A 22,744-nucleotide genomic window follows, 5' to 3' on the forward strand; every position below is an offset into this window, starting at 1 on the left:
GGTCTCCCTGGTGTTTTCTCTTAGAGCTGAATGCTTTGCATCACACCTATTATATGATCTATTGTTGAAATATTTTCATTGACATCCCAAAATAACTGTGTTCTCTATATGCAGAATGTAAAATCCAGGGTGGATGTATGTTTGTTGTACTTCAGTAATTATATATATATATATATATATATATATATATATATATATATAAATCTAGAGAGAGAGAGAGAGAGAAAGGAGACTAGAAAAAATACACCAGAATATTAGCAATAGTTGTCTTTGAGTTGATATGAGAATTTTTTTATCTTCCTTCTATTTTCTGCAGTGTCCAAAATTCCCATAATGACCGTGTGCTCTTTATAATGGAAAAATAACACTTTAAAAAATAGACAAATTCTATTTTGAATAGTGCTTATAAAAATGATAATGAGCACAATGTGATGAAGTGCTGTTCTTGGCCTTGTCTGCGGGGCAAGTTCATGGAAGCCTCATCAACGTCCAGAGATGCATACTTTTATTGTGGTCCAATAACCTTTCTTGTTTGCATTTAATTAATATGCCTTTACTTTTGTATTTTTAGTTTTTCTGTAGATGCTTCTATTGCACTTGGGAGTCTCTAATAAGCACATATAATACTTGAAACAATTAAGACAAGTTCATACAGGAAAAAAAGGAAGAGAAGCAGTGAGACCACCCTTCTTCATGTTCACTCTTTTTTCTAACACAGGTTCTGCACGCTTTTTTTTCCTACCATGGCATAACAAATGTTTTCTGGGTTATTACTTTTTTCATACCTGTCCGATATTTCAATTAGGTAAGTATACCTTAATTTAGCTGGTCAAAATTTAGATTTTTATGCTTTCAACATTTTAAACAAGAATGAATACAAAGCTTTTCGTTTAGAATGCTATCCTTAGCCTGGTTTCCAGAAGTCAGAGCCATGGCATTAGAGTCTTAGCACACAGGGCTCCAAGGACTTCAGCATGTGTGCACTGGACTCCCAGAGGACAGGGGGCGTCAGCCACACCCCTGCTGTCTTGGACTCATATTCCACAGCCTCTGCCAGGGGAGCAAGCAGGAGAGACCCCTAATCCAACTCCAAGGCTCAGGGTCCCCCAGCACCCAGGACAGGTCACCCAGCAACATAGAGGACAACAGATGACCACAGGGAGCTCAGAGGTTCCAAGGGCAGAAATGGGGTGGAGGGACTGGGGCCTCAAGAGGGGCAGGAACAGGGCAGTTTTGATAGGGAGCCACTGCAGTTTAGGAGGGATAGTGTCTGCTGAGGTTTCTGTTTAAAAGCATGGGGTTAAAAGTGCCAGTGGCTTCACAGATGCGGGTTGAGGCAGGAAGCCTGGAGGAGGCTTTTGATGCACGGAGGTATATAGGCGGACATCAAGGTGGTTTGATCCAGGCAGAGGTGGGGGGATGAAGGGGCAGACTTAGGGGTGACGGGGTGGAGGTGAAGGCGGCTGCAATGGGGTCTCTAGGGCAACTCTAGTTCAGGTGCCCGAGAAAAAGTGTAAAACCCAGAACACAGTTAAACAAGAGCAGGTGGGGAGATGTTTATGTGAGTTCTAAGTGTCCACGGCCCCTCCTGAGCTGTCTGGGCCCTCTGCACCTCAGTGCTCTCATTAGGGTCATTGCATTTACAGTACTCTGCAAAGCCCCAGCCCACTGACCAGCTGAAGGAGTGGCTTCCAGTGTCAGCTGGGATTGGTGAGTTAATGTGTAGCACACGACTGAGCCAAGTGGTCTGCTCAGAGGCAGAATGTTGGAGCTCTGTCCAGGGAAGGCATTGAGTCCAAGGGAAGAAGCCAGTGAGAGAGAACCCAGGATGCAGCCAGGGATGAGGTCTACAGCACAGCTGAACTAGAAGGAAACCCTGAGATTCAAGGAGCAGCTGGAAAGGGGAAGAAAGGCAGGTGCAGGAAAGGAGGTCAAAGAGATGGAAGAAAGATGGGCAGGTATGGGAAGGGTCCTGCTAAGAGGGAGCCGTTCCAGATAAAGGACACCCAAACATGGCCGGGCTGGAGGGAAAGGTTAATGCTACAGAAAAATGGGGAGATGATTTGGAGGAACTGAGGTGGAGGTGTGGGTGGGCATGTGGTGCCTTTCCTGAGATGAATGAGGACAGTGAGGACAGGTGGGCAGTGAGGACAAGAGGGCAGTGAGGACAGGAGGGCAGTGAGGACAGGAGGGCAGGAGGACAGGAGGACAGGAGGGCAGGAGGACAGTGAGGACAGTGAAGACAGAAAGGCAGTGAGGACAGGAGGACAGGGCATGGAGAATTCCCACCTGAGTGAAGGAAGAGCAGAGTGCAGGTGGGTTGGGGGGGGGTCCTTTTGGTGATGCACCCAGAGGATCTGTGGGTCATGCTTCCGTGCCCAGGTACATTAGGGTGCAAGTTTCAAACATACACAGCTAGGGCTCGCTGCCTCTTCACAACTTAGTGGAAAAGTCTCCTCACAGACATTCTACTTGGACTCTCGACAGTCGAGCTGGAACGTTCCCGTGTCCTGGTTTGTAAGCTGCGTGTCCACTGCGCAGCTAGTCCCTGCTCTGTTGGTGGGGCTGTCTACATACCAAAGGTCCGGACCATTTATTAACTCTTATTTTGAGTAGAGGCATGTGATTTTTTTAAGTCTGTTTATTTATTTACTTATTTATTTATTTATAGCACGCGAGTGGGGAGAGAGAGAATCACAAGCAGGCTCTGCATCGTCAGCACAGAGCCCCATGCAGGGCTCAAACTCATGACCGTGAGATCATGACCTGAGCCAAAATCGAGTCAGATGCTCAACCAGCTGAGCCATCCGGGCATCCCCACAGCATGTGGTTTTCATAGACACTAGTTTTAAATTTATATGCAGTGAATCTGTCTAACCCTCCCATCACTCACTCTCATTTCATAACTTGTGCTGTAATCTTCCTAGTGTTGGTTGCACTGGTCTGGCTCTGGGGGAAGGACCCAGACCCACCCTCATGAAGGCCCTGCCTGTCACACTGACCTCAGCACCCAAGATCTGGGGCTCACCTGGGGACCGGGGACAGGAAACCCATTCTCCGGCAGATAGTATCTACAACCAGCTAGAGGCCTAGTGACAAATAGCCACATTTCTTCTTCTGGATTTCTGTGAAAAATTTTTTCAACACCAATTTTAAGATTGAAACAGACTGACCCCCTGCTCTCCCTCTCACACACTCACAAGCGTGCATATACACCCATGGGCACACGCACACACACACACATGCACACACACTGATCTGAGCTATACCAGCTCCTCCAGGTGACCACCCCCAGCCTGGAGATCTGGTGTGGACAGAGGAACACACAGGTGTGACCAGTGCCCCCTCTCTTTCTCTGGGCCCAGCTTCCTCCCTGGCCAATCAAGCACATTTGGGGAGAATCCCTAAGGAAGGTCCACGGCATGATTTTGGAGAGTACTTCTCACGGCTCCATCAACCTGGAGTCTCGGTCCCCACTGCCAGGGGCAGCTCCCAGTCCCTTATCTGTGCCACCGTTCCCCAGAAACAGCCAGTGTCACACCAAGCAGAGAGTTTATTGAGGCGCTAGACTGCGGGGAGTGTGTGCAGCGGCGAAGCGGACGCTGGTGCGACCAGGGCCAGGGCGGGCGCCCTCCTCCTAGCGTCTGGGGGCTTGGGGTAAGCATCCAGAGCTACTCCTAATCTCCCCCAAGCCCCTTCCGGGGAACCCCTCCCTGCTTCCCCCTGAGCTCCACGGAGGGCAGTATGGGGGTCCCTCTCTTTGTCCCTGTGGTCAAGGATGGGATAATCCCTTGAGATTCGCTATAAAAATTAAAATTCCTTTATAAATCACAGGGGAGGGGCAGGAGGGGATCACCTGGGAGCTTGGTGCCACTGGCCACCTAGAGCCTCTCCTTCCTCTACAACCCTCCCAGTTCTGACCCCAAGTAAAGAGCAGAGGGTGAGAGTTTGCAGGCACAGAGAGGGGCAGAGACAGAAACAAGGAGATAGGAGGAGGTCAAGGGGCAGATGAGGGCGACACAGAGAGAAAGAACGGATCGGAGGGAAAGTGGAGAGGTGCGGACTCCTCTCTCCCGAAGCCCCTGGGGAGCACGGAGGAAACCCCTGGACGTCAGTTCCCACGTGCCCCCAATCCAGTTCTTGCCAAAGCCGCAGTGGCTTCTTGAGACACGCCCAGCCCCAGCTGCACCTGCAGCAGGAGACCGGTGGCGGCTACTCCAGGTAGATGTCCTCTGTGGGGCAGGCGTACTCCAGGTGCTCCTGGTAGTACTCCAGGAAGGCGCGGCTGGGGGAGAGAGCGTCATCTACCAGCCGCTCGGGGCCACCTGAGTCACCCGCACCCCCACGCCCCAAGTTCTCCCTCCTCGCCCACCTGGGCCTGCCCATGTCACCCCTGGCCCCCATTCCTCAGCTCTCCAGGCCCGTGGGGCAACATGCCTCTTCCACCCCCAACACCCTCCCCCTAGGCTCCTGCCCCACGTCTGCGAACTTGCTTTCCACCAACTTCTTCCAACTCTCCAGCTCTATGGCTCCTCATCTGGCCTTCCCCTCACTCCTGTACAAACTCCCCACCCCATGCCAGGCCTTCCCCACAAACCTCGCCTCCCTGCCTGTCCTCCCAGCCCTACTCTCCCCACCCCCCGCCGGGCACTCACGCACCAGTTCTGCGTCCCACACGCCCCCCAGCCAACCCTCCCCACCCCAGCTCACCCCACACTCTGGGCCACGGGCCTCATGGACTCCTGGGACACAAAGACGTGGCAGGCAAAACGGCTCAGCAGAGGGTGTTTGGTGATGAAGCCGAAATAGCTGAGGGGGAGTTGGTGCAGAAGAACGTGAGAGCACACACACCTCAGGCCCCCCTTAAGATCTGGAGAGGAGTCGGGGACAGAGGGCTCCGGAGGAGAGTAAGGGGAGGGGACAGTGTGTGGGTCACAGGACTTCAAGATTTCAAGGTGACTTTTTGGGTTCTAGTGCAAGCACAGTGCTCGGCACCTAAGAGGAGTGAGTGGCCTGTGCTACCTTCTCCACGACAGGGGTGCCCCGCCAGGGCCACCCGCCTCCGTGGCTCCCCACCCAGAGCACACAGCAGGGCCTCCTTCCTGCCCTCTAGATGTGAGTCACGTGAGCCTGCACAGTCCCATCTCTGGTCCTGCAAACCCTTGCAGCTCTTATCTGAGCTCTGATTCGGGGCATGGCGTTGGCCCTCAACCTGCAAAACCCTCCTCGTGGAGAGGCACCTCCCACTCTGGTTCTGTCACAACCTTTCAGTCACCGCCCCAACTCTTCCCTGAATCTGCCCTGTTCTCTTCACGAAGACATTAACGAAAGTTACTGTCCAGAGGGAGAGCCTGTCAGAGCCCCGCGGCGTGAGTCTGGAGTCTCCCCCACTGTGGCCCATCCAACCCACATCACACTGGATTGGGCTGCTGTGGTTCTGCCACATGGGAATCCACATGACAGTGTCACGGCCAAAACAACATGCTCATGCTGTCGGTGAAGAGCCGCACCTCAAACGCCGCGTTCAGTCACATTTATCGTCACCGACGCTTCGATGGGGCTACCGAGTCCTGGGCACCACCCTCAGCCCTTCCTGTTCTCACCTCACATAAACTTCACGACAGCTCCGTGAGGTCAGTGTCCTGTTCTACTGTCTCTAGATGATGGAAATGAGGCGCCGAGGCAGTCACAAACCTGCCCAAGGACGCACGGCCAGTCTGTGGCAGCGCAGGAGTACTTGTGGCAATCTGTGACCTAACAAGCCACGTACTCCAGTTTCATCCGGCACATTCCGGACCCGCTGCCTCCTTCACAAGGAAATGAGCTACCCCTTCGCCTGACGCTATTTGCTCAGCGCCTCCTTACCATGAAGGACTGCACCGAGTTCTGGAGTAATACGTATTAGGAAGGTCTGGGCCAGGAGAGCAGCTCCTGTGTCCCCTCCCCTCCACCCACCACCTCCACTGCTTGAATCCTAAACCACTGGTCTGACCATCCTTCTCTCACGGGCTTGCACTTGGGTCGTGTTTAGGTGTCTAGACCTGAGCTTGTGGCGCATGCAGTCTCCCTCCCGGTAGTGCCACCCTCAGCCCGCCGCCCGTGCAGGTGTGGCCTCCGTGCAGACCAGTCCTGTGGTGCCCGAGCGCCCTGCTGTTTGGTCTGAGCCCTGACACTCTATCCAGCTCTGCATCCTGACAAGCCAGCTGGTCAACCCAACTGAGTCACATTCAGTGACACCACTGCCACTGGGATGAAATGCAAGCTCTTTGACAGAGTCAAAGGGCACCGGTACTCCTAGTGTCCCTCCAGCCTCATTCCAGCTGTTCCCCAAGACACCTAGTGCCCCCCACCCACAGCCTTGGCTCAACTGGCTCCCTACCAAGACCTGCCCCGTTACTTACTTGTCTTCCAAGGCTCACAGAATGCTTTCCAGTCCCCACCTGCGTCCCAAGAGAACTCACCCACCTCTCTACAGGTCTGCTCACTGGAGCCCCATAGCGACATCTGCCAGGCCCCGATAGATGCTTCTAGCGCTTACTTGTCTAGGTGTCTGTTTCCCCACCCGGACCAGATGGGAGCTTGTTTTAGCCATGTCTCCTGAGCCCAGTGCAGAGCGGGCGCCATGTAAGGGCTCAACTCACAGAGCCACGTGGCTGCAGGCGGGGCAGTCAGGGCGGTGGAGGACGGGACTCACAGAGGGGCGGCCCTTGGGTTTTATGGGGACTCTGAGGAAGAGAAGGCTCTCACCAGCTGTTGCGGGGATGGCAGCCACAGAAGGAGATGTTCTTCATCTGGAAGAAGTGGCTGCAATGCTGGAACTAGAGCAGAGGCGGCAGGCGTCTGCCAAGTTAGACGGAGGGCCTGGAGCCACTCCTGGCACCCCTGCCACCCTCCCTCCGTCGGACCCTCTTGCCTTAGCCCGTCCCCAGCCTCCCCTGTGCCTCAGACCCCTACACCCCCACCTCAGGTCCTCCGCTTAGACTCAGCTTGACCCCCCGAAGGGAAATCTCAAGGTCACAGGAGGCAGGAGGACGCAGGTGGACCGTCAGCTTCCGGGCAGTAGCAATCTGGGGAAGAAGTTAGGGAGAGAGGGTCTCAAGGGCCTACAAGGGTCTCCCCTTGGTGCAACATTTGCATTATGGATGAACGCTCTTGGCACTGACTCTCGAACGTGTGAGCCAGGGGTCTTGGCCATTCCTTAGGCTCAGGACCACCTGGTCACCTCTCTGCACAAAGCCTGCCATTTCCTTCTGTTCCTCCAGCTCCCACCACCCCCGGCCTCCTCGCTGCCCACCCCACGAGCTGGATGGGAGTTCTCAGGCACAGGGCCGTCCTGCTCTTCGGCTGCTTTTCTACTCAGTCACAGGACCAGTAGAGGGCAGGTGCTCATTAAATGTTGACTAAGAACAAATGAGGGAGCAAATGACGGAGTGAGAGTTGGTCTTGATTTGCGGACAAAAAGAAGACGGACTGCAGAAAAGTAGAGGTCCCACTGAACCCGCCAAGAGACCCCAAGGTGCTGGGAGGCAGCTGCCAAGCTCTGCCCTCTGACCAGGCCTCTGAATCAGAGCTGGGATCCCTGCCCCCTGAGGCTCCCAAGGCCCCACCTGAACCCTCTGTGGTCAGAGGCCTGGGGCCTCCAGAGGCTGTGCAAGCCTACAGGACTGAGGTGGACCCCTGCCTCCAGACTGACCTTCTGCATGGCCGCACACAGGATGCCATTGCCCTGGTGACAGGGCACCTCTACAGAGCCCAGGAACTGCACGTCGAAGCGCTCCACCCAGCAGGGACTCCGCTTGCTCCCTGGAGGGGTGGGGAGGGGAGGGGAGTATCATAAGGGGTCTAGCTCAGACCAGTGGCGGGGGGGGGGGGGGGGGGGAGAGGAGGAGGGCGGCGGCTGGGTAGCAAACTACACCTCAGGGATGGGACCTCACCCAGCAGGTCCTTGGCAGGGCCGGGCACCGCGTGGGCGTAGAAGGCAGGGAAGACCCCACGCTCCCCTGTGCGCATGTTGAAGCCACGGAACCAGAAGTCGTCCTCCTCGGCCTCCACCAGCACCGGGTCATCCACATCCAGCTCCAGTTCATCCGGATGGCGGGGGATGAACCTGAGATGAGGTCGGAGGTGGGAGATCACTGGAGGAGGGGCAGCACTGGCTGGGATGCGTCCCCCCGGGCCCAACGGTGTCTGCAGACCGAGGTTGGGGATCACTGCCGGCACCTGAGGAGGCAGTACCTGAAGACGGCCCGATGGGTTTGCTCTCGCTCCTCCCCGTTGACCAAGCAGGAAAAAAGGCCAAAGGACTCGGTGCCTGAGTGACAGAGACAGGGAAAGACAGACTCAGAGGTGGGAAAGGAAAGTACTTGAAGGCCTGGCCAACTTCCTCCCCCCAACAGTCTGCTGTAGGTCGTCCTGAGTCAGGGAGGGAAAGGGAACCGGCCCATCGGGGCGAGGAGGAGCATCGATCCCCGCAGGCGTCCCCGCCCTGTGAGGGACCTCAGGCTGCCCTGGGCGCACTCTGGGGACCTGCCTGCTCCCCGGGACCGTCCCCCTTCCCCCACTTCCCACTCACTGGAAGAACGAGATGTGCTGTTGACAAAGACATTGAGGAACTTCTTGGAGAAGGTGAGGTCAGGGCTGTCTGGGGAGGCGTCCTCCGGGCCCTGACCGCCACTCAGAAGTGCAGCTGCTGTCTCTTCCTCGCTGGCCTCCCCGCCGCTGTCCTCCTCGCTGGCCTCCCCGCCGCTGTCCTCCTCGCTGTCCTCCCCGAGGCCAGCGCAGCGCCGAAGGCTCACCAGCTCTAGCTGCGTGTGCTCGTCCACCACCAGCGTGTACTTGACCGCATCGTACACCAGCGAGGCGTCCAGCGGCGCGGCGGGGCCCGCGCTCCGGCCCCCAGGGGGCCCCGCCTTGTCTTCAGTGTCATCCTCTTCCTCTTCCTCCTCGTCGTCCTCCTCCTCCGAGCAGGCGGCGGAGCAGGCGCGGCCGGGACGGGCGCCGCGGCCCGGAGCGGCCCACAGCGGCGTGATCGTGTCGCGTGTGGGGTTGCTGAGGAAGAGGCAGGGCCCGGGCTGCGCAGGGCCAGGCCGGGGTGCCGAGGGCACGGGCGGCGGCGGCCCGCACAGCGTCTCTATGTCCACCAGCTCCACGCCGCCCGGCCCCGCAGCCGCCTCAGGGGCCTGTGTGGCCCCGCCAGCCGGCGACACGGGCTCCCCCGAGGGACGCGATGCGGGGGACAGACACTGGCCAGGGCAGCGGATGGGCGAGGAGCCCTCGGAGATCATGCGGCTCACGAGGTTGCTGAGCAGCCAGGGCGAGTCGGCGTCCTCGCTGAGGTCTGGCTCGGACTCGGACCCTGACTCGTACTCGCTGTTGGTGTCGTCGTGGCCCACCGGCAGGAAGGCGGGGCGGCGCGGGGGCTCGCACGGGGCCTCGGGCTCGGGCTCGGGCTCGGAGGCAGGCGACGAGGCCTCCTCGATGGAGTTGGTGAGGTGCGAGGAGCGGCCGCTGCTGCTACTGCCGCCGTCGCTGCTCAGCTCCAGCTCCGTCTCGGAGATGGAGGAAATCATGCGCCCCAGGCGTGCGGCCCCAGCGTCCTCCGAGTCGGAGCCTGGCGACGACAGCTCCTGGCTGCTGCGCCGGCCTCCGCGGCCCCCGCTGGAGCGGCTGCCCAGGTCGGCCTCGATGCCAGGATCCGACGAGGGCGAGGCCCCACAGGGCGCGGGGGGGCCCGCCGGCCGGTTCCCTTCGCAATCGCAGCCTGGACGCACAGGCGACTGTGCCCTGCAGGGGCTCGCGTCTGTGGGCTGGAGGGGGGCGGGTGACTCTGCCGAGCAGGGGTATATGTCAGCAAGCCCACCCGGTTCCCTTCCTCCCTTCCTCCCTCCCTCACCTCCTGTGACCCCACCACCAGCACCGCCACCCCGCTAACCTCTGAGGGGCTCCTGGGGAGGTGAGCACAGGACTGTTTCCTGCCAGGAAGCTGGAGGCGCTGGGGCAAAGCCTCCATTGTTGTTCAGGGAGTCCTGGGGGGGGGGGGTTGGGGGGGAACAGCAGTAAGACAGTGGTGCCGAGGAGGGTCTCCAGCTCTCAGGGGTAGGACAGGCTGTCATGGGGAGCAGAGTTCCAGATGGTGGAAACCCAGGTTTAGTTCCAGGGTGCTGTAGGTGGGTCTGGATGCTCACCTGGGCTCCCAGTGTAGTCAGGTGGAGCGTGGTGGGCCGATTCTTGTGGGGCTCCTCCATGGAGGGGGAGGGGATCAGGGCCTCCTCTGGGGCAGGGGCCTCTAAGCCAGGGCCTCCTCCCTCCTTGCCCTCCCCTTCTCCTTCCTCCTCTTCTTCCTCCTCCTCCTCCTCTTCTTCCTCCTCCTCCTCTTCATTGTCATCGATCATCTCAAACTCCTGGAAGTCATCCTGGAAGGAGCAGATGGGGTGCGGCTGCTCCGAACGTCCCAGGGAGAGACTGTCCTGCAAGAAGGAGGGACAGGCAGAGCTGGGCCAGAGCTCAATAGTGACCGGGGGTTCCAGGTGCCAGGAAAGGGGAAAGCAGAAAACTGTAAGTTAAGGGAGAGAAGACTCCAGTTCACTCTGCTCCCCATCAGCTGATCAGTTGTTTATTTGTTTGTTTTTCAACCTGCATAAGATACAAAAGGATCCCTTCAGTTCTTGCTAAGAGCCCAGACTCTTAAGCTTAAGTGACAGAAATTCTCAGAGCGGCCGCAGCCCACCTGCCATCCTCATGTTGCTCCCAAACCTCGTCACATTTGACACCAGCACTCCTGCCTTCATAGCACTTTGACACAACTCACAATTACTCTACACCCCCAGCAAGCTGCAAGCCTCACCAGAGCAGGGCCATGTCCATATTGTGTACCCTACACCGAAAACAAGACTTAGCCTGTGGATGCTAAGTGGAATGCATGAAGACAGCCCAGGATAAACCAAGCTTGCACCCACCTCAGGGCCTTTGACACAGTTAATCACTTTCCTCCACTCCCTACTTCCCTCACCTGCCCAACCCCAGCTAGTCGTCCCTAAGGGCAAGGTTGTGTGCCATTTCCACCAGAAAATCTCCCTAATGGCTTCAGTCTCTGTTGAGTTCCCTTCCCCCGCAGTGCACCTAGGAGCCCAGTCCTTGACACTCAGGCAGCCAGCCATTGCCTCTTATGACTTTCTCCCTTACTGAGTTAGAAGCTCCCAAGGGCAAGGGCCACACTGGTCCCGTTCTCCTTCCACACACCTGGAAGCCCCCAGCACTTGCCACATGGCGGTTCCTCAGAAATGTTCTAGAGTGAGTAAAAACAAAAACGTGGAGAAAGGGAGGGAGAAGAGAAGAAGGAGGAGATGGGGAGGAGAAAAGATTGGGGTGGAGACGTAGGGCAGATATGTGGAAGCTTGAGAGATGGGGATAGGGTTAGGAAGGAGATGGCAGCTGGAAGGGGTTAGATCTTCCTAGAAAGTAGTCTGAAGACAGAAGGCACCCAAACCATAGGCACACCTCCCCTCCCCCAAGCTAGCCCAGTGACAGGGCCAGGGGAGGAATGCTAGGGACGGCCCTCTGTGGAGGGCATAGAGTCTGAGAAAAGAGAGGTTTGATATCAAGGAAGACCCTGGACCAGGAGGCCAAAAGGGAGGGGGGAGTCAAAGGATTTCTATTTCAAGGCTGAGCGCAGACCCACCCTAAAACTCCAAGTGAGCATTAAACAGATCCGAAGTGAAGTTCTCCCTTAACAGGGTTCCATGACCCCAGCCCATTTCCCACCTTCTCGCAGTGGTCCGAGTCATAGCTGAGGCCCAGGCCACAGTCATCGGTGATCTCAGACAGGTCCTCATCGTCAAATTCTTCCAGGCTTATGTCCTGGGGGGGCCTGGGGAGGGGACCAGGGTCAGAGAGCAAGGACAGGGCTCCTGAGGGAGCCACCACCCCTGGACTCCCTCCCTGTCTGGAGGCTGGTCCTAAGGAGGAACCCCCAGCTGCTAGGCCCCATGGTCTCCAGAAACCCCAATTCTCAGATCCACATTCTGCCATCACCTTGAACCCCAAGCTCTGCTCTTCAGTGGATCCCCCACAATCTGAGCCATGACCAGTCCAGAAGAGCCATCTGTCCCCCCAATCCTCCCCACCCCCTCCTCCTCTCTTCTCCAGGCTACAGGCCCCTCTGGGTCACAGCTTCAGCCCCAGGGGAGTCAGTCTGAGCAGAGTGGGGGAAGGGGGGGAAGGGGGAGCTGAAGCTGCAGCAGCAGAAGGGGGGGGGGGTGCGTTCAGGTGGGCCTGCTCTGAGAGCAGAGTCTAGCCACTTTGTCTCCCATTCTGCCTAAGGCAGGTCTACACCCAAAGGTCCAACCTTCTCCCCACCTCAGTCCCTTCCCCCAGGGCTCCAGGCTTGATTTCAACTCTCTCCCTCCCGGAGCTTTACAGGCCAAGACAGGCCTTCAGCAAAGAGAGGCCCAGCAAGGCCAAAAGGACACTGCCAAGCACAGAGGGCGGCTCAGCATCCTGCCCAGACAGGCTGCCCCTCAAAGGCTCAACCCAGGTCCTCCACCCTTGAGGGGTCAGCTGCCCCAGCTGGGTGCGGCACAGGGTCCTAGCGGGATATGGGGGTAGGGGCATTAGGCCTTGGAGAAGGGGGAGGAGGGGAGGACAAAAATAGACCCTGAAGGGAAGGAGGAGGATGTACAGGAGTCAGAGGCCTTAGGACCAGACAGGGGACTGGGGCTTGGGTCCCCAAAGGCGATGGGGGTGGGGTGGCAGGCCCGGGTCGGAGGAGGCTGGGGATGGGTCGGGGCGGGGGCTGCAGGAAGATAAGGGCCTGCCGAGGCCCGGGGCGCCAGAGTGCGTACCTGCAGCCTGGCGGCGACAGCGAGTGAAAGGTGGAAAGAGAAAACATCTCCGCCCGATCCGCCATCTTCTCCGGGGAAAGGCCTGCCGACTGCGGCGGGGGGAGGGGTGCGCGGAGCGACGGCCCCGCACGCCCTTCGTCGCTCCCTCCCTCGGTCCTCAGCCCTCCCCGAGTCACCTCGTGACACGCCCTGCGACACCCCGCCCGCCGACACACCTCGACACCCTGCCAGGACACCGCGGCAGGCGAGCGGCAGCGCCGCAGGGGGAGGGGAGGAGGGGAGGGAGGATCCGGGAGAGGAGGGAGGGGACAGAGGAGGGAGGGAGGGGGACGGCGGGGAAGCTGGTTGGAGGAGAGAAGATGGTTTGACTGAGAGGCTCTGGTTCGGGAGCGATTGGGTTTGGGGTTTTTCTCGGGGTGGGGGGAGCAGGTGAGAAGCGGATTGGCGGGGATGAGGGTTAGGTATATGTACAGGAGGGTCTGCGGGTGGGGAGAGACAGAGTGAGACCCTTAAATGAGAACCCTACGGTGGGAAAGTGGAGGAAGGCAGCTGTCTGGGTCCACAGACCTCTGGTTAACCGTGGGATTGGATTGTGGGGGCTCGTGGAGGGGCGGGTGCCGGAGCTGAGCTGACGTCCCGACGAATCAGAAGAGTTGGGGTCCCAAGCCTGGGTCTGAGGGGATGGAGACCGAGGCTGGGCTGGCTGCGGGTCCTAAGGGGCTGAGGGAGCTGTCCGCCTCTGGGTGCTGATCAGGGCTGGTTGGAGCTGTCCCACAAAGGGTGCTGATTGGGCCGCCGGAGATTTCTCCCTAAAACGTGCTGACTGGGCTGGAGGAGCTATTTCCCTGACGGGAGCTGATCACAGCTGAAGGAGCTGCTCTCCCAAATCTTGCTGATCGGTGCTGGACAGAGACATCTGACCAGGGATGCTGAGCTGGCTGGATTCGAAGTTAATCACACAGGATGCTTGATTGAGACTAACACGGAACTTTCAGGACACAGTACAGACTACGCAGACTGGACCGAGGTACTGTTGGGAATTGGGTGATAACCCTGAGGCTATGTTCATTCAACTAGAAAAACTATTTCTTGAGCACCAACCATGTGATTGGCATTGTTCAGGATACTGACGCGTTCTGGCTTGTTGCGGAGCTGTGTGGGGAGAGCGATGGTTGAAATGGAGCTCAAAGAGTTAGATTAGGTCAGGGTCAGCAGGTATTGGGGCAGAGGGAGGGCAGATCAGTGTTATGAGTACAGTTGACACAGACAGGTTGGAGGGGCAGTTTAGGGAGACATTGTGGAGAAGACTTGGCTAAAGAAGGAAGCTGGAGTTTCAACAAGAGTGCCATGAAAGTATCCTTTTCCCCCCTTGATGGAAATTATGTGCGCTGACATTTCTTTGTCTAAATTATTTCTGTGGGAAGGATGTGGCTCTTGAATGATTAATGCCTGGAAACCACAAGGCAGAAGGAGCTCTTGCAAGTTGGGAAGGGCAACATCATTCTTTGGGAAAGACCTATGGCCAAGGGCAGACTGTGCCTGCTTTTGTGCCTAATCACAATTTACATTTCGTCTCAATTATGGTATTTTTCTAAGAATGGTACTTAATAGTTTATGTCATCCTCCCTAATGAATGAGAACTACAGGAGAGCAGAGACACTATCTTAGCTCTCTTTGAACCTCCAAAGAGGTTCTTCTTTGAACCTCCAGTGCCTGGAACACAGCACATGCTCAGGAAATGTGTGAGTGAGCAAATGAATGAATGAGAGGGCTTATGGACTTCACCAGTCCATAAATGGGACATTAAGTCCTTGTCTCCATGCTGTCTTTTCAATTTTAGGAGCACTAAGAACATTCCTCATTCTGAGGTTCAAGGAGTCTGGACATATTAACAACTCCATGACTTTCCCCCACAAAACTCCAGATCACTCCCTAGAATTCACAGAGTTTTTACCCCAACTTCCCAGACTTCCTTTCAATCCTGTCTTGTCGTGAAACTAGACATCCACATAAATGGTCCATCCAACAACACCATGGTAAGACAGTTCCTTGACTTCTGATCAGTCAACAGTCTTCAACTCTTTCAACTCTAGCAACCTCTCCCATAAAGAGCCTCAGGATTTACTTCTGCCTGGAATTGCACCAACTTTGAATCCTTATATGTCTAAATTCCGTCTCAAATTATCACTCCTACAATCCTCTTCAAGCCTCTCCACTTACTTCCCTCCCTCTTATCAGATGATACACCTGCGGATTCCAGGAGTATAAAGGTCATGAAGTTGGGGCTCCCACTCCTAATTTTACCTGTGAAGTCTTCCGTTTGCCCCCAGAGCACAAATGGAAGGTCACCAGCCTTAGAGTCTGAGAGATTGTGGTACTAATCCTTATCTTGCCATCAATTCTCTGAACATGGGAAAGTTACTCAATCCTACGGACCCCAGTTTCTTCATCTATACACTGATGCTATGAGGATCATGTGAGATAACACATGTAAAGCTCTAGGCATGGACCCAGATCCCAATCATGATCATTCAATATTCCTTCTCTCCCTGCTCCTCACCCTGGGACCCGTTTCCTCCCAAACCCTCAGGACTCTGCTCTTTCCATCTCAGAGATACATTGATATGAAAAGGCAAAGTCTCCTGAAGGGGTTTATGCTCCTTACATCTCCTACATTTCTTCAAATCTACACGTCACCTCATGTGATCCTCATAGCATCCTTGTATGGATGAAATAACAGATCCAGAGAGAGAGCTGATCAATCGCTCCTTGAAGTTCTTTCTTCCCTCAGCCTGTGGGTCCCATGCACTATTGGTTTTCCTCTTGCCTTCCTAACCACCCATTGTCAGTGTCCTTCCAGACTCCTTTTCCTTCCCTTAAACAACTCCACCACTTTAATAATTCGGTTTGCTCTATGGTCCACTAATGGTATGGACAGTTACTACAAAACACAAAATTGACTGGACTTATGTGGGAAAATTGAAATAGCAACACAGTTTCAGCAATCCTCAGCACAGATCAATTCTAAAAAACCAGAGGACGTTTCCTGACAATTTTCTCATAGATTAGAAAATAAGTAAGTGCAAACTAATCTGCTTTTATTCTGTTCATATACCATAGAAGTCCCACACACAAAAAAAGCAAAAATGCTAATGGCTGAAACTATGAACAGAAATCTATAAAAAGGATGAAAAGCTTAAGAGCCACACTTTATGGGGAATGCTGTCATAACCAATAACTTCACCACCTCCTGAATTTTTTTAATGTTTATTTATTTTTGAGAGAGAGACAGAGTGTGAGTGGGGGAGGGGCAGAGAGAGAGGGAGACACAGAATCCAAAGCAGGCTGCAGGCTGCAGGCTCTGAGCCGTCAGCACAGAGCCCAGCGTGGGGCCCGAACCCACAGACCGCGAGATCATGACCTGAGCCGAAGTCAGACGCTTAACCAACTGAGCCACCAGGCGCCCCACCACCTCCTGAATTTTGATTTTAGGCATCCAGTTCTCTGACCAACGCCTCCTACTTTTCTTGCTTTCTTACTATTATCACAATGACACCCACAATTCTTTGACCCAATAAGAAGCCTGTTCCAATTACTATTGCTGTGTAGAAAATTATCACTAAGTTGATTTTTTTAAAAGCATTTTATTCTGCTTACAGTTTTGCAGTCATAAATTTGGGATTTAAAAGTCCTTGTCTGGGGCTTTTGGTGTGGTGTGGTTACTGTCAGAGATCAGCTGGCCTGGATGTCCAAGATGGCTCACTCACAAGGCTGGCAGTTGATATTGACTATTGACTGAGAGCTCAGCTGGGGCTGTCAACCAGCACCTACACCTGGCCTCTCTGGCATGGTATAGTCTCAGGGTAACTGGACTTTTTACAAGATGGCTGGCTTCCTCCAGAGTGAGTATCCTAGGAGGGCCAGGCAGAAGCTGCATGGCCTTTTATGATATAGCTTTGAAAGTCATATGGCATCACTTCTGCTATATGACTTTCATACCTATTGGTCAAAGTAGTCCCAAGACCCTCCAGATCCAAGAGAGAGGTCATAGACCCACCTCTCAGTAGGCAGTTGGAGGAGTGTCAAGGAATTGGGGGCCATGTTCTAAAGCCACAGATCACCAGTACGGTGACCCTCTCATTGTTCTCATTGCCATTCAAGCTCTTCTCTCTTGCATCATCAATGTCTCCTTCTCTTCTGGATCATTTCCATCAGCAAACAAGCAAAATCTAGGAATAAACAAGGAATCCAAAGTCATGGGGTTTACAGATATTGTTATGCCTTCAAGAAAAAGACAGTAAAAGAATATCCTTTATGGTTTAAGAAAGGAATCTCACAAACAGTTATGCCTTTCAGAAAACAGATTTCTACCAATAAGGAAAATGGTCATGACAATAAATCAGAGTTGAAGTTTTTTAAGGGATGGTTACTCTTAGGAAATAGCAACAATCTCTGAAATCTCAATGTCTTAAAACATTTCTTCATACAGAGTAGGACACCCAAAGACAGTTACATAAAAATTGAATACAGAAGAGGACTGTACGTTTTCACATGAGTCTTCACACTTGACCAGTATCATTGTCCCACATGGGACTATACTGGAGCCTTGACAACATGAATCTCAGAGACCTTCCCATTTGTTGTGATGAGTGCAAAGGGACTACCCCAGCAAAGCACTCCAGGAAATATCAGGCTGGGGAATATTTGGTGAGAATGGCTTCTCAAGTTTCCCCTGTCCTTCCCAAAGACACACTAGACAGTGGTCAGCCTGACCAGGGAGAGGTCCTGAAAGGTTGTGGGAGGCCCAGAGTGGAGATGTACAAGGCCTCTTCCACTCACAAACTTGTTACCCTAGAAATTCCAGCATAGTTACCTTATTTGGTTGACAAAAATTGCCTTTATCAATCTTGCAGCACAGACTACAGGTTAGATAACAAGGACCAGGCCACTGGCATGATGCCCCTTTTTCTCTTCCCTGCCTCCTCCTCCCACCCTGTCACCTTCATTTCCTGTACCTCCAAATAAGCTACCCGCCCCTGAACCCTTGTCCCAGCCCCTATTTTTGAAAGAATCTGATCTAAGGCACCCTTTTACTTATGACACCCAGTTTACTCTTAACAAAGCCTAAAGTTAATGGATGTTTCTATCCTCTTCCTGAACAGCATAAAGACCCTAGAAGACTCTAACTGGATTCACTGCAGTCCCAATTAAATTTCATTGTACATTTTAATTTTCCTTTTAGAGACACACAAGGAATTGTTATTTTTGCTTTAAAAAGGTTTTTTTTTTCTTTTTAGTGTTTTTACTTATTTTTGAGACAGAGAAAGACAGAGCATGAGCAGGGGAGGGGCAGATAGAGAGGGAGACACAGAATCCGAAGCAGGCTCCAGGCTCTGAACTGTCAGCACAGAGCCCGACGCGGGGCTGGAACTCACAGACCATGAGATCATGACCTGAGCCGAAGTCGGACGCTTAACGGACTGAGCCACCCAGGTACCCCTAAAAAGTTTTTTTAATGTTTATTTATTTTTGAGAAAGACAGAGACAGAGACAGAGCACAAGCAGGGGAGAGGCAGAGAGAGAGGGAGACACAGGATCTGAAGCAGACTCCAGGCTCTGAGCTGTCAGCACAGAGCCTGATGCGGGTCTCAAACCCACAAGCTGTGAGGTCATGACCTGAGCCGAAGTCAGATGCTTAACTGACTGAGCCACCCACGTGCCCTGGAATTGTTATTTTTGCTTTAAAGAGTCAATGTTTACTTAGATTTACCCAAATGTTTACCTCTTTATGTATCTTCCTTACTTGCACCTCAGACCTTCCTGTGATACCCTTTCCTTTTGCCTGACATACAATATTTAGCATTTTTTTTAATTGGGAGCTCTGTGCAGTAAACTCTCCATTTGTCTAGGAAATTCTTTATTTTTCCCTAACTCCCCAAAAATCATTTTACTGGATGCAGAAATCTAGGTCAGGTAATTTGTTGCCACCAACATCTCAAAGGTATCATTTTGCTGTCTTCTGAATTGCCTTGTTGCTGCAAGAAGTCATTTCTCAGTCCCCCATTCTCTTGAAGACCATTTCTCTTTCCTCTCCAGCTTCATTTAGGACTTTCTCCTTTGTCTTTGGGTTTCTGAAGTTTCAATACAGTGGATCTAGGTGTCCATTTGTTTTTCTGTTTTTTTCGGCCTGAGGTTTACTAACCTTTTTTTTAATGTTTATTTATTTTTGAGAGAGAGAGAGAGAGAGAAGCAGAGAGAGTTAGAGAGGGAGGGGCAGAGAGAGGGAGACAGAGAATCCTAAGCAGGCTCCAGGCTGTCAGCTCAGAGCCCAACATGGGGCTCGAACTCATGAACCGTGAGATCATGACCTGAGCCAAGATCAACAGTCGGACGCCACCCAGGCTCCCCCTGAGCCTCTTAACCATATGGATTTCTCCATATAGTTTCCTCAGTTTAGAAATTTCACAGCCAATGTGTCCTTGAATATCGCCTCCCCCATTTCCTCTTTCTCACCGGGGGCCCCACTCAGACCCCGTGGACCTTCTCATTCTAGCCTCTGTGGCTCTTAATGCCTGTACATCTTCCAGGCAATATCCAGGATAACTGATTCTCATTTATCTCTTAGTTCATGCATTCACTCTTCAGTTGTTTATTATTTGCTGTTATTCAAGCTGCGCACTGAGTTTTACATTTATTTGAAATTAAAATTCAAGTGAAACATAAACTAAATTAAAACTTTATTTTAAATTTTTTTTTTCAACGTTTATTTATTTTTGGGACAGAGAGAGACAGAGCATGAACGGGCGAGGGGCAGAGAGAGAGGGAGACACAGAATCGGAAACAGGCTCCAGGCTCTGAGCCATCAGCCCAGAGCCCGACGCGGGGCTCGAACTCACGGACTGCAAGATCGTGACCTGGCTGAAGTCAGACGCTTAACCGACTGTGCCACCCAGGCGCCCCTAAAACTTTATTTTAGAACTTCTGTCTGGAACTTCTTTTCAGAAAGTTTGATTATTCTTCATAGTTTCTCAGTTTCCACACATATTTTCAGCCTTACCATTTATTACTTAAATGATATTGAACATAGGCCTTTTGTAACACATTTGATAATTCCATTACCTGAAGCGTACTGTCTGTGGTTACTGCTGGTTTGTTCTCATGATCCCTCATTATCATTCATCACCTTTTTTTTTTTTTTAAACTTAGGGATGCCCATTAGCCTTGGGATTGCATTCGTGGGAAACTCTGTGGCCTAGGAGGAGGTAGAAACCACCAGGGAGAGTTTGTATTTTGTCTACCAGGCACCTATAAGCATTAGCAACCTGAGGTCACTCTATATTCAATGTCCCATCGAAGGGTTCTTGGAGCACCCTGACCATATGAACTTGAACTGCCAACCTACATGAGGGCCAGCTTCCTCTTCTAAGTTTTCAGCATCTCTGTCTCTCTCTTGCACACACACACACACACACACACAGACACACACACACACACACACACACACACACACACACACACTTCACTTCACCCCAAATTTGAAATAATTTTCTCTGCACTCCCCGAAGGATAGAGTATTTCTCTAATTCACCCTAATACTGAGGGTTTAACTCTTTGAAGTCCAAGGTTTGCAGAGGATTGGTTTCTTATTAAATTCTCCTCCTTAACAGACTCTGATTTGTCTCTGTCTTCTGCGTTTCAAAGGGTACATATTCATTTTCTAGGGCTGCCATTAAAAAGTACCACAAAGTTGGTGGCTTCAACAACAAAAATTTGTTCTCTCGTATTTCTGGAGGCTAGAAGCCCCAAGTCAACATGTCAGCAGGGCGAGACTCTCTCCAAAGGGTCTAGGAGAGGGTTCTCCCTTGCCTCTTCCCAGCTTCTGGTGGTTTCCAGCTCCTTGGTTCATAAATGCATCCCTCCAGTCTCTGCCTACATTGTCCCATGAGCTTCTCTCCTAGGTTTTTGTGTCTGTGTCCAAATATCCCTATTTTTAAAATTAGTCTCTATTAAAAAAAAAATTATTGATGGGGGGGGGACACAAGTGAGCATGGACAGAGAGACAGAGGGAGAGAAAGAGAGAGAGAAATGGGGCTCACCAGAAGTGCAGCCCGAACTCACCTGAAGCAGGGCACGAGCTCACAAACTGTGAGATCATGACCTGAGCCAAAGTCAGATACCTAATGACTTGAGCCACCCAGGTGCCCAAATTTCTCTCTTATTATAAGGATACCAGTAATCGGATTAGGACCCACCCTAATCCAGTGTGACTTTATTTTAACTAATTTTATCTGCAAAGACACTATTTATAAATAAGGGCACTTTTTTTTTTTAGGTAGGCTCCATGCCCAAGGTGAGGCTTGAACTCATGACCTTAAGATCAAGAGCTGCACACTCCACTGACTGAGCCAACCAGGTACCCCAATACGGTCACATTCTGAGGTTCTGGGTGGGTGTGGGGGAGGACACTATTTAACTATTTATTCATAGCATAGGCTATAAAACCCCAATCAAATTCTCTCTGTTCATCAAATGGCTCTGATCGAACACAGTATGCTGTGCTCCACTGCCCCTCTGGCCTCCCTTCTTACTTCGTCCCTTATTTTCTTATTAGATCATCAATGACTTTTGAAAACACTTTTTAAGAAAACAGTTTGTCCTACATTCTTTTACTGAAGTATAGTTGACACATAATGTTACGTTAGTTTCAGGTGTACAACATAGAGATTGGACAAGTCTATGCATTATGTTGTGCTCACCATCTGTCATCACACAATGCTGTTACAAGACCACTGACTGTATTCCCTATGCTCTACCTTGTATTCCCTTACATTCCCATTTATCCCATAACTGGAAGCCTGTGTCTCTCACTCCCCTTCACCCATTCTGCCCACCCCCCACCCCATTAGTTTGTTCTCTGTATTTATGGGTCTGTTTCTGCTTTTTGTTTGTTTGTTTTGTTTTTTAGATTCCACATATAAGTGAAATCATATGGTATGTGTCTTTCTCTGTTTGACTTACTTGACTTAGAGTAATACCCTCTAAAGTCCATCCATGTAGTCGCAAATGGCAAGATCTCATTCTTTTTCATTGCTGAGTAATAATCCATTATATGTGTATGTGTATGTGTGTATATATATTCTATATGTATGTGTGTATAAAACATATGTGTGTATATATCCATTCTTCTATCATTGGACATTGGCTGCTTCCATATCTTGGCTATTCTAGATAATGCTGCAATAAACATATGGGTGCATATATCTTTTTGAAATGGTGTTTGTTTTCTTTGGGTAAATACCCAGTATTAATTACTGGATCATACGGTATTTCTATTTTTAATTTTTTGAGGAACCTCCATACTGTTTTCACAGTGGCTGTACCAGTTTGCATTCTTACCAATAATGCATGAGGATTCCTTTTTCTCCACATCCTTGCCGACACTTGTTATTTTTTGGTTTATCCTTCATTTTATGGGACACCTGGGTGGCTCAGTTGGTTAAGCATCTGACTCTTGATTTCAGGTCCAGTCACAATCTCATGGTTGTGAGATTGAGCCCTGCGTTGGGCTCCACACTGGGCGTGGAGGCTGCTTAAGATTCTCTCTTTGTCTCCCTCTGCCCCTCTCCTGTTTTCGCATGCTCTCTCTCTATATATATATCTCAAAAAAAAAAAAAGTCCAAAACATTTTCATCAGGAAGTTCTATTTAGGAATCTAGCTTGCCATATTACATTTGCATTCATTTTATGAAAAGAAACTATAGGAGCGCCTGAGTGGCTCAGTTGGTTGAGCGTCTGATTTCGGCTGAGGTCATGATCTCACAGCTCGTGAGTTCAAGACCCACATTGGGCTCTGTGCTGACAGCTCGGAGCCTGGAGCCTGCTTCGGATTCTGTGCCTCCCTCTCT

The 22,744-nt window shown here is 52.2% G+C and overlaps 1 protein-coding gene across 2 annotated transcripts in view; it reads right to left on the reverse strand.

Annotated features, from left to right (window-relative positions):
- Positions 1-3,535: 3,535 nt before the first annotated feature.
- Positions 3,536-22,744, reverse strand: part of MAPK8IP2 (mitogen-activated protein kinase 8 interacting protein 2) — a 29,272-nt gene continuing 10,063 nt past the window's right edge. Inside the window, exons 2-13 of one of the 2 annotated variants that reach the window (XM_086711884.1) lie at positions 16,897-17,068; positions 11,761-11,866; positions 10,185-10,466; positions 9,932-10,025; positions 8,573-9,826; positions 8,236-8,311; positions 7,935-8,107; positions 7,694-7,803; positions 6,963-7,067; positions 6,748-6,818; positions 4,711-4,809; positions 3,536-4,285 (exon numbers count right to left, since the gene is read on the reverse strand). In XM_086711884.1, the coding sequence (XP_086568010.1) occupies positions 4,213-4,285; positions 4,711-4,809; positions 6,748-6,818; positions 6,963-7,067; positions 7,694-7,803; positions 7,935-8,107; positions 8,236-8,311; positions 8,573-9,826; positions 9,932-10,025; positions 10,185-10,466; positions 11,761-11,866; positions 16,897-16,940 (2,487 nt within the window). In that variant the 5' untranslated portion in view covers positions 16,941-17,068 and the 3' untranslated portion in view covers positions 3,536-4,212. Of the gene's footprint in view, positions 4,286-4,710; positions 4,810-6,747; positions 6,819-6,962; positions 7,068-7,693; positions 7,804-7,934; positions 8,108-8,235; positions 8,312-8,572; positions 9,827-9,931; positions 10,026-10,184; positions 10,467-11,760; positions 11,867-12,839; positions 13,126-16,896; positions 17,069-22,744 lie in introns of those variants that run through there. The other variant, XM_086711883.1, reaches the window with a different exon arrangement.

This window comes from Puma concolor, chromosome B4, assembly GCF_028749965.1.
Source record: "Puma concolor isolate L17-30 chromosome B4, mPumCon1.1.hap2, whole genome shotgun sequence".
NCBI lineage: Eukaryota > Metazoa > Chordata > Mammalia > Carnivora > Felidae > Puma > Puma concolor.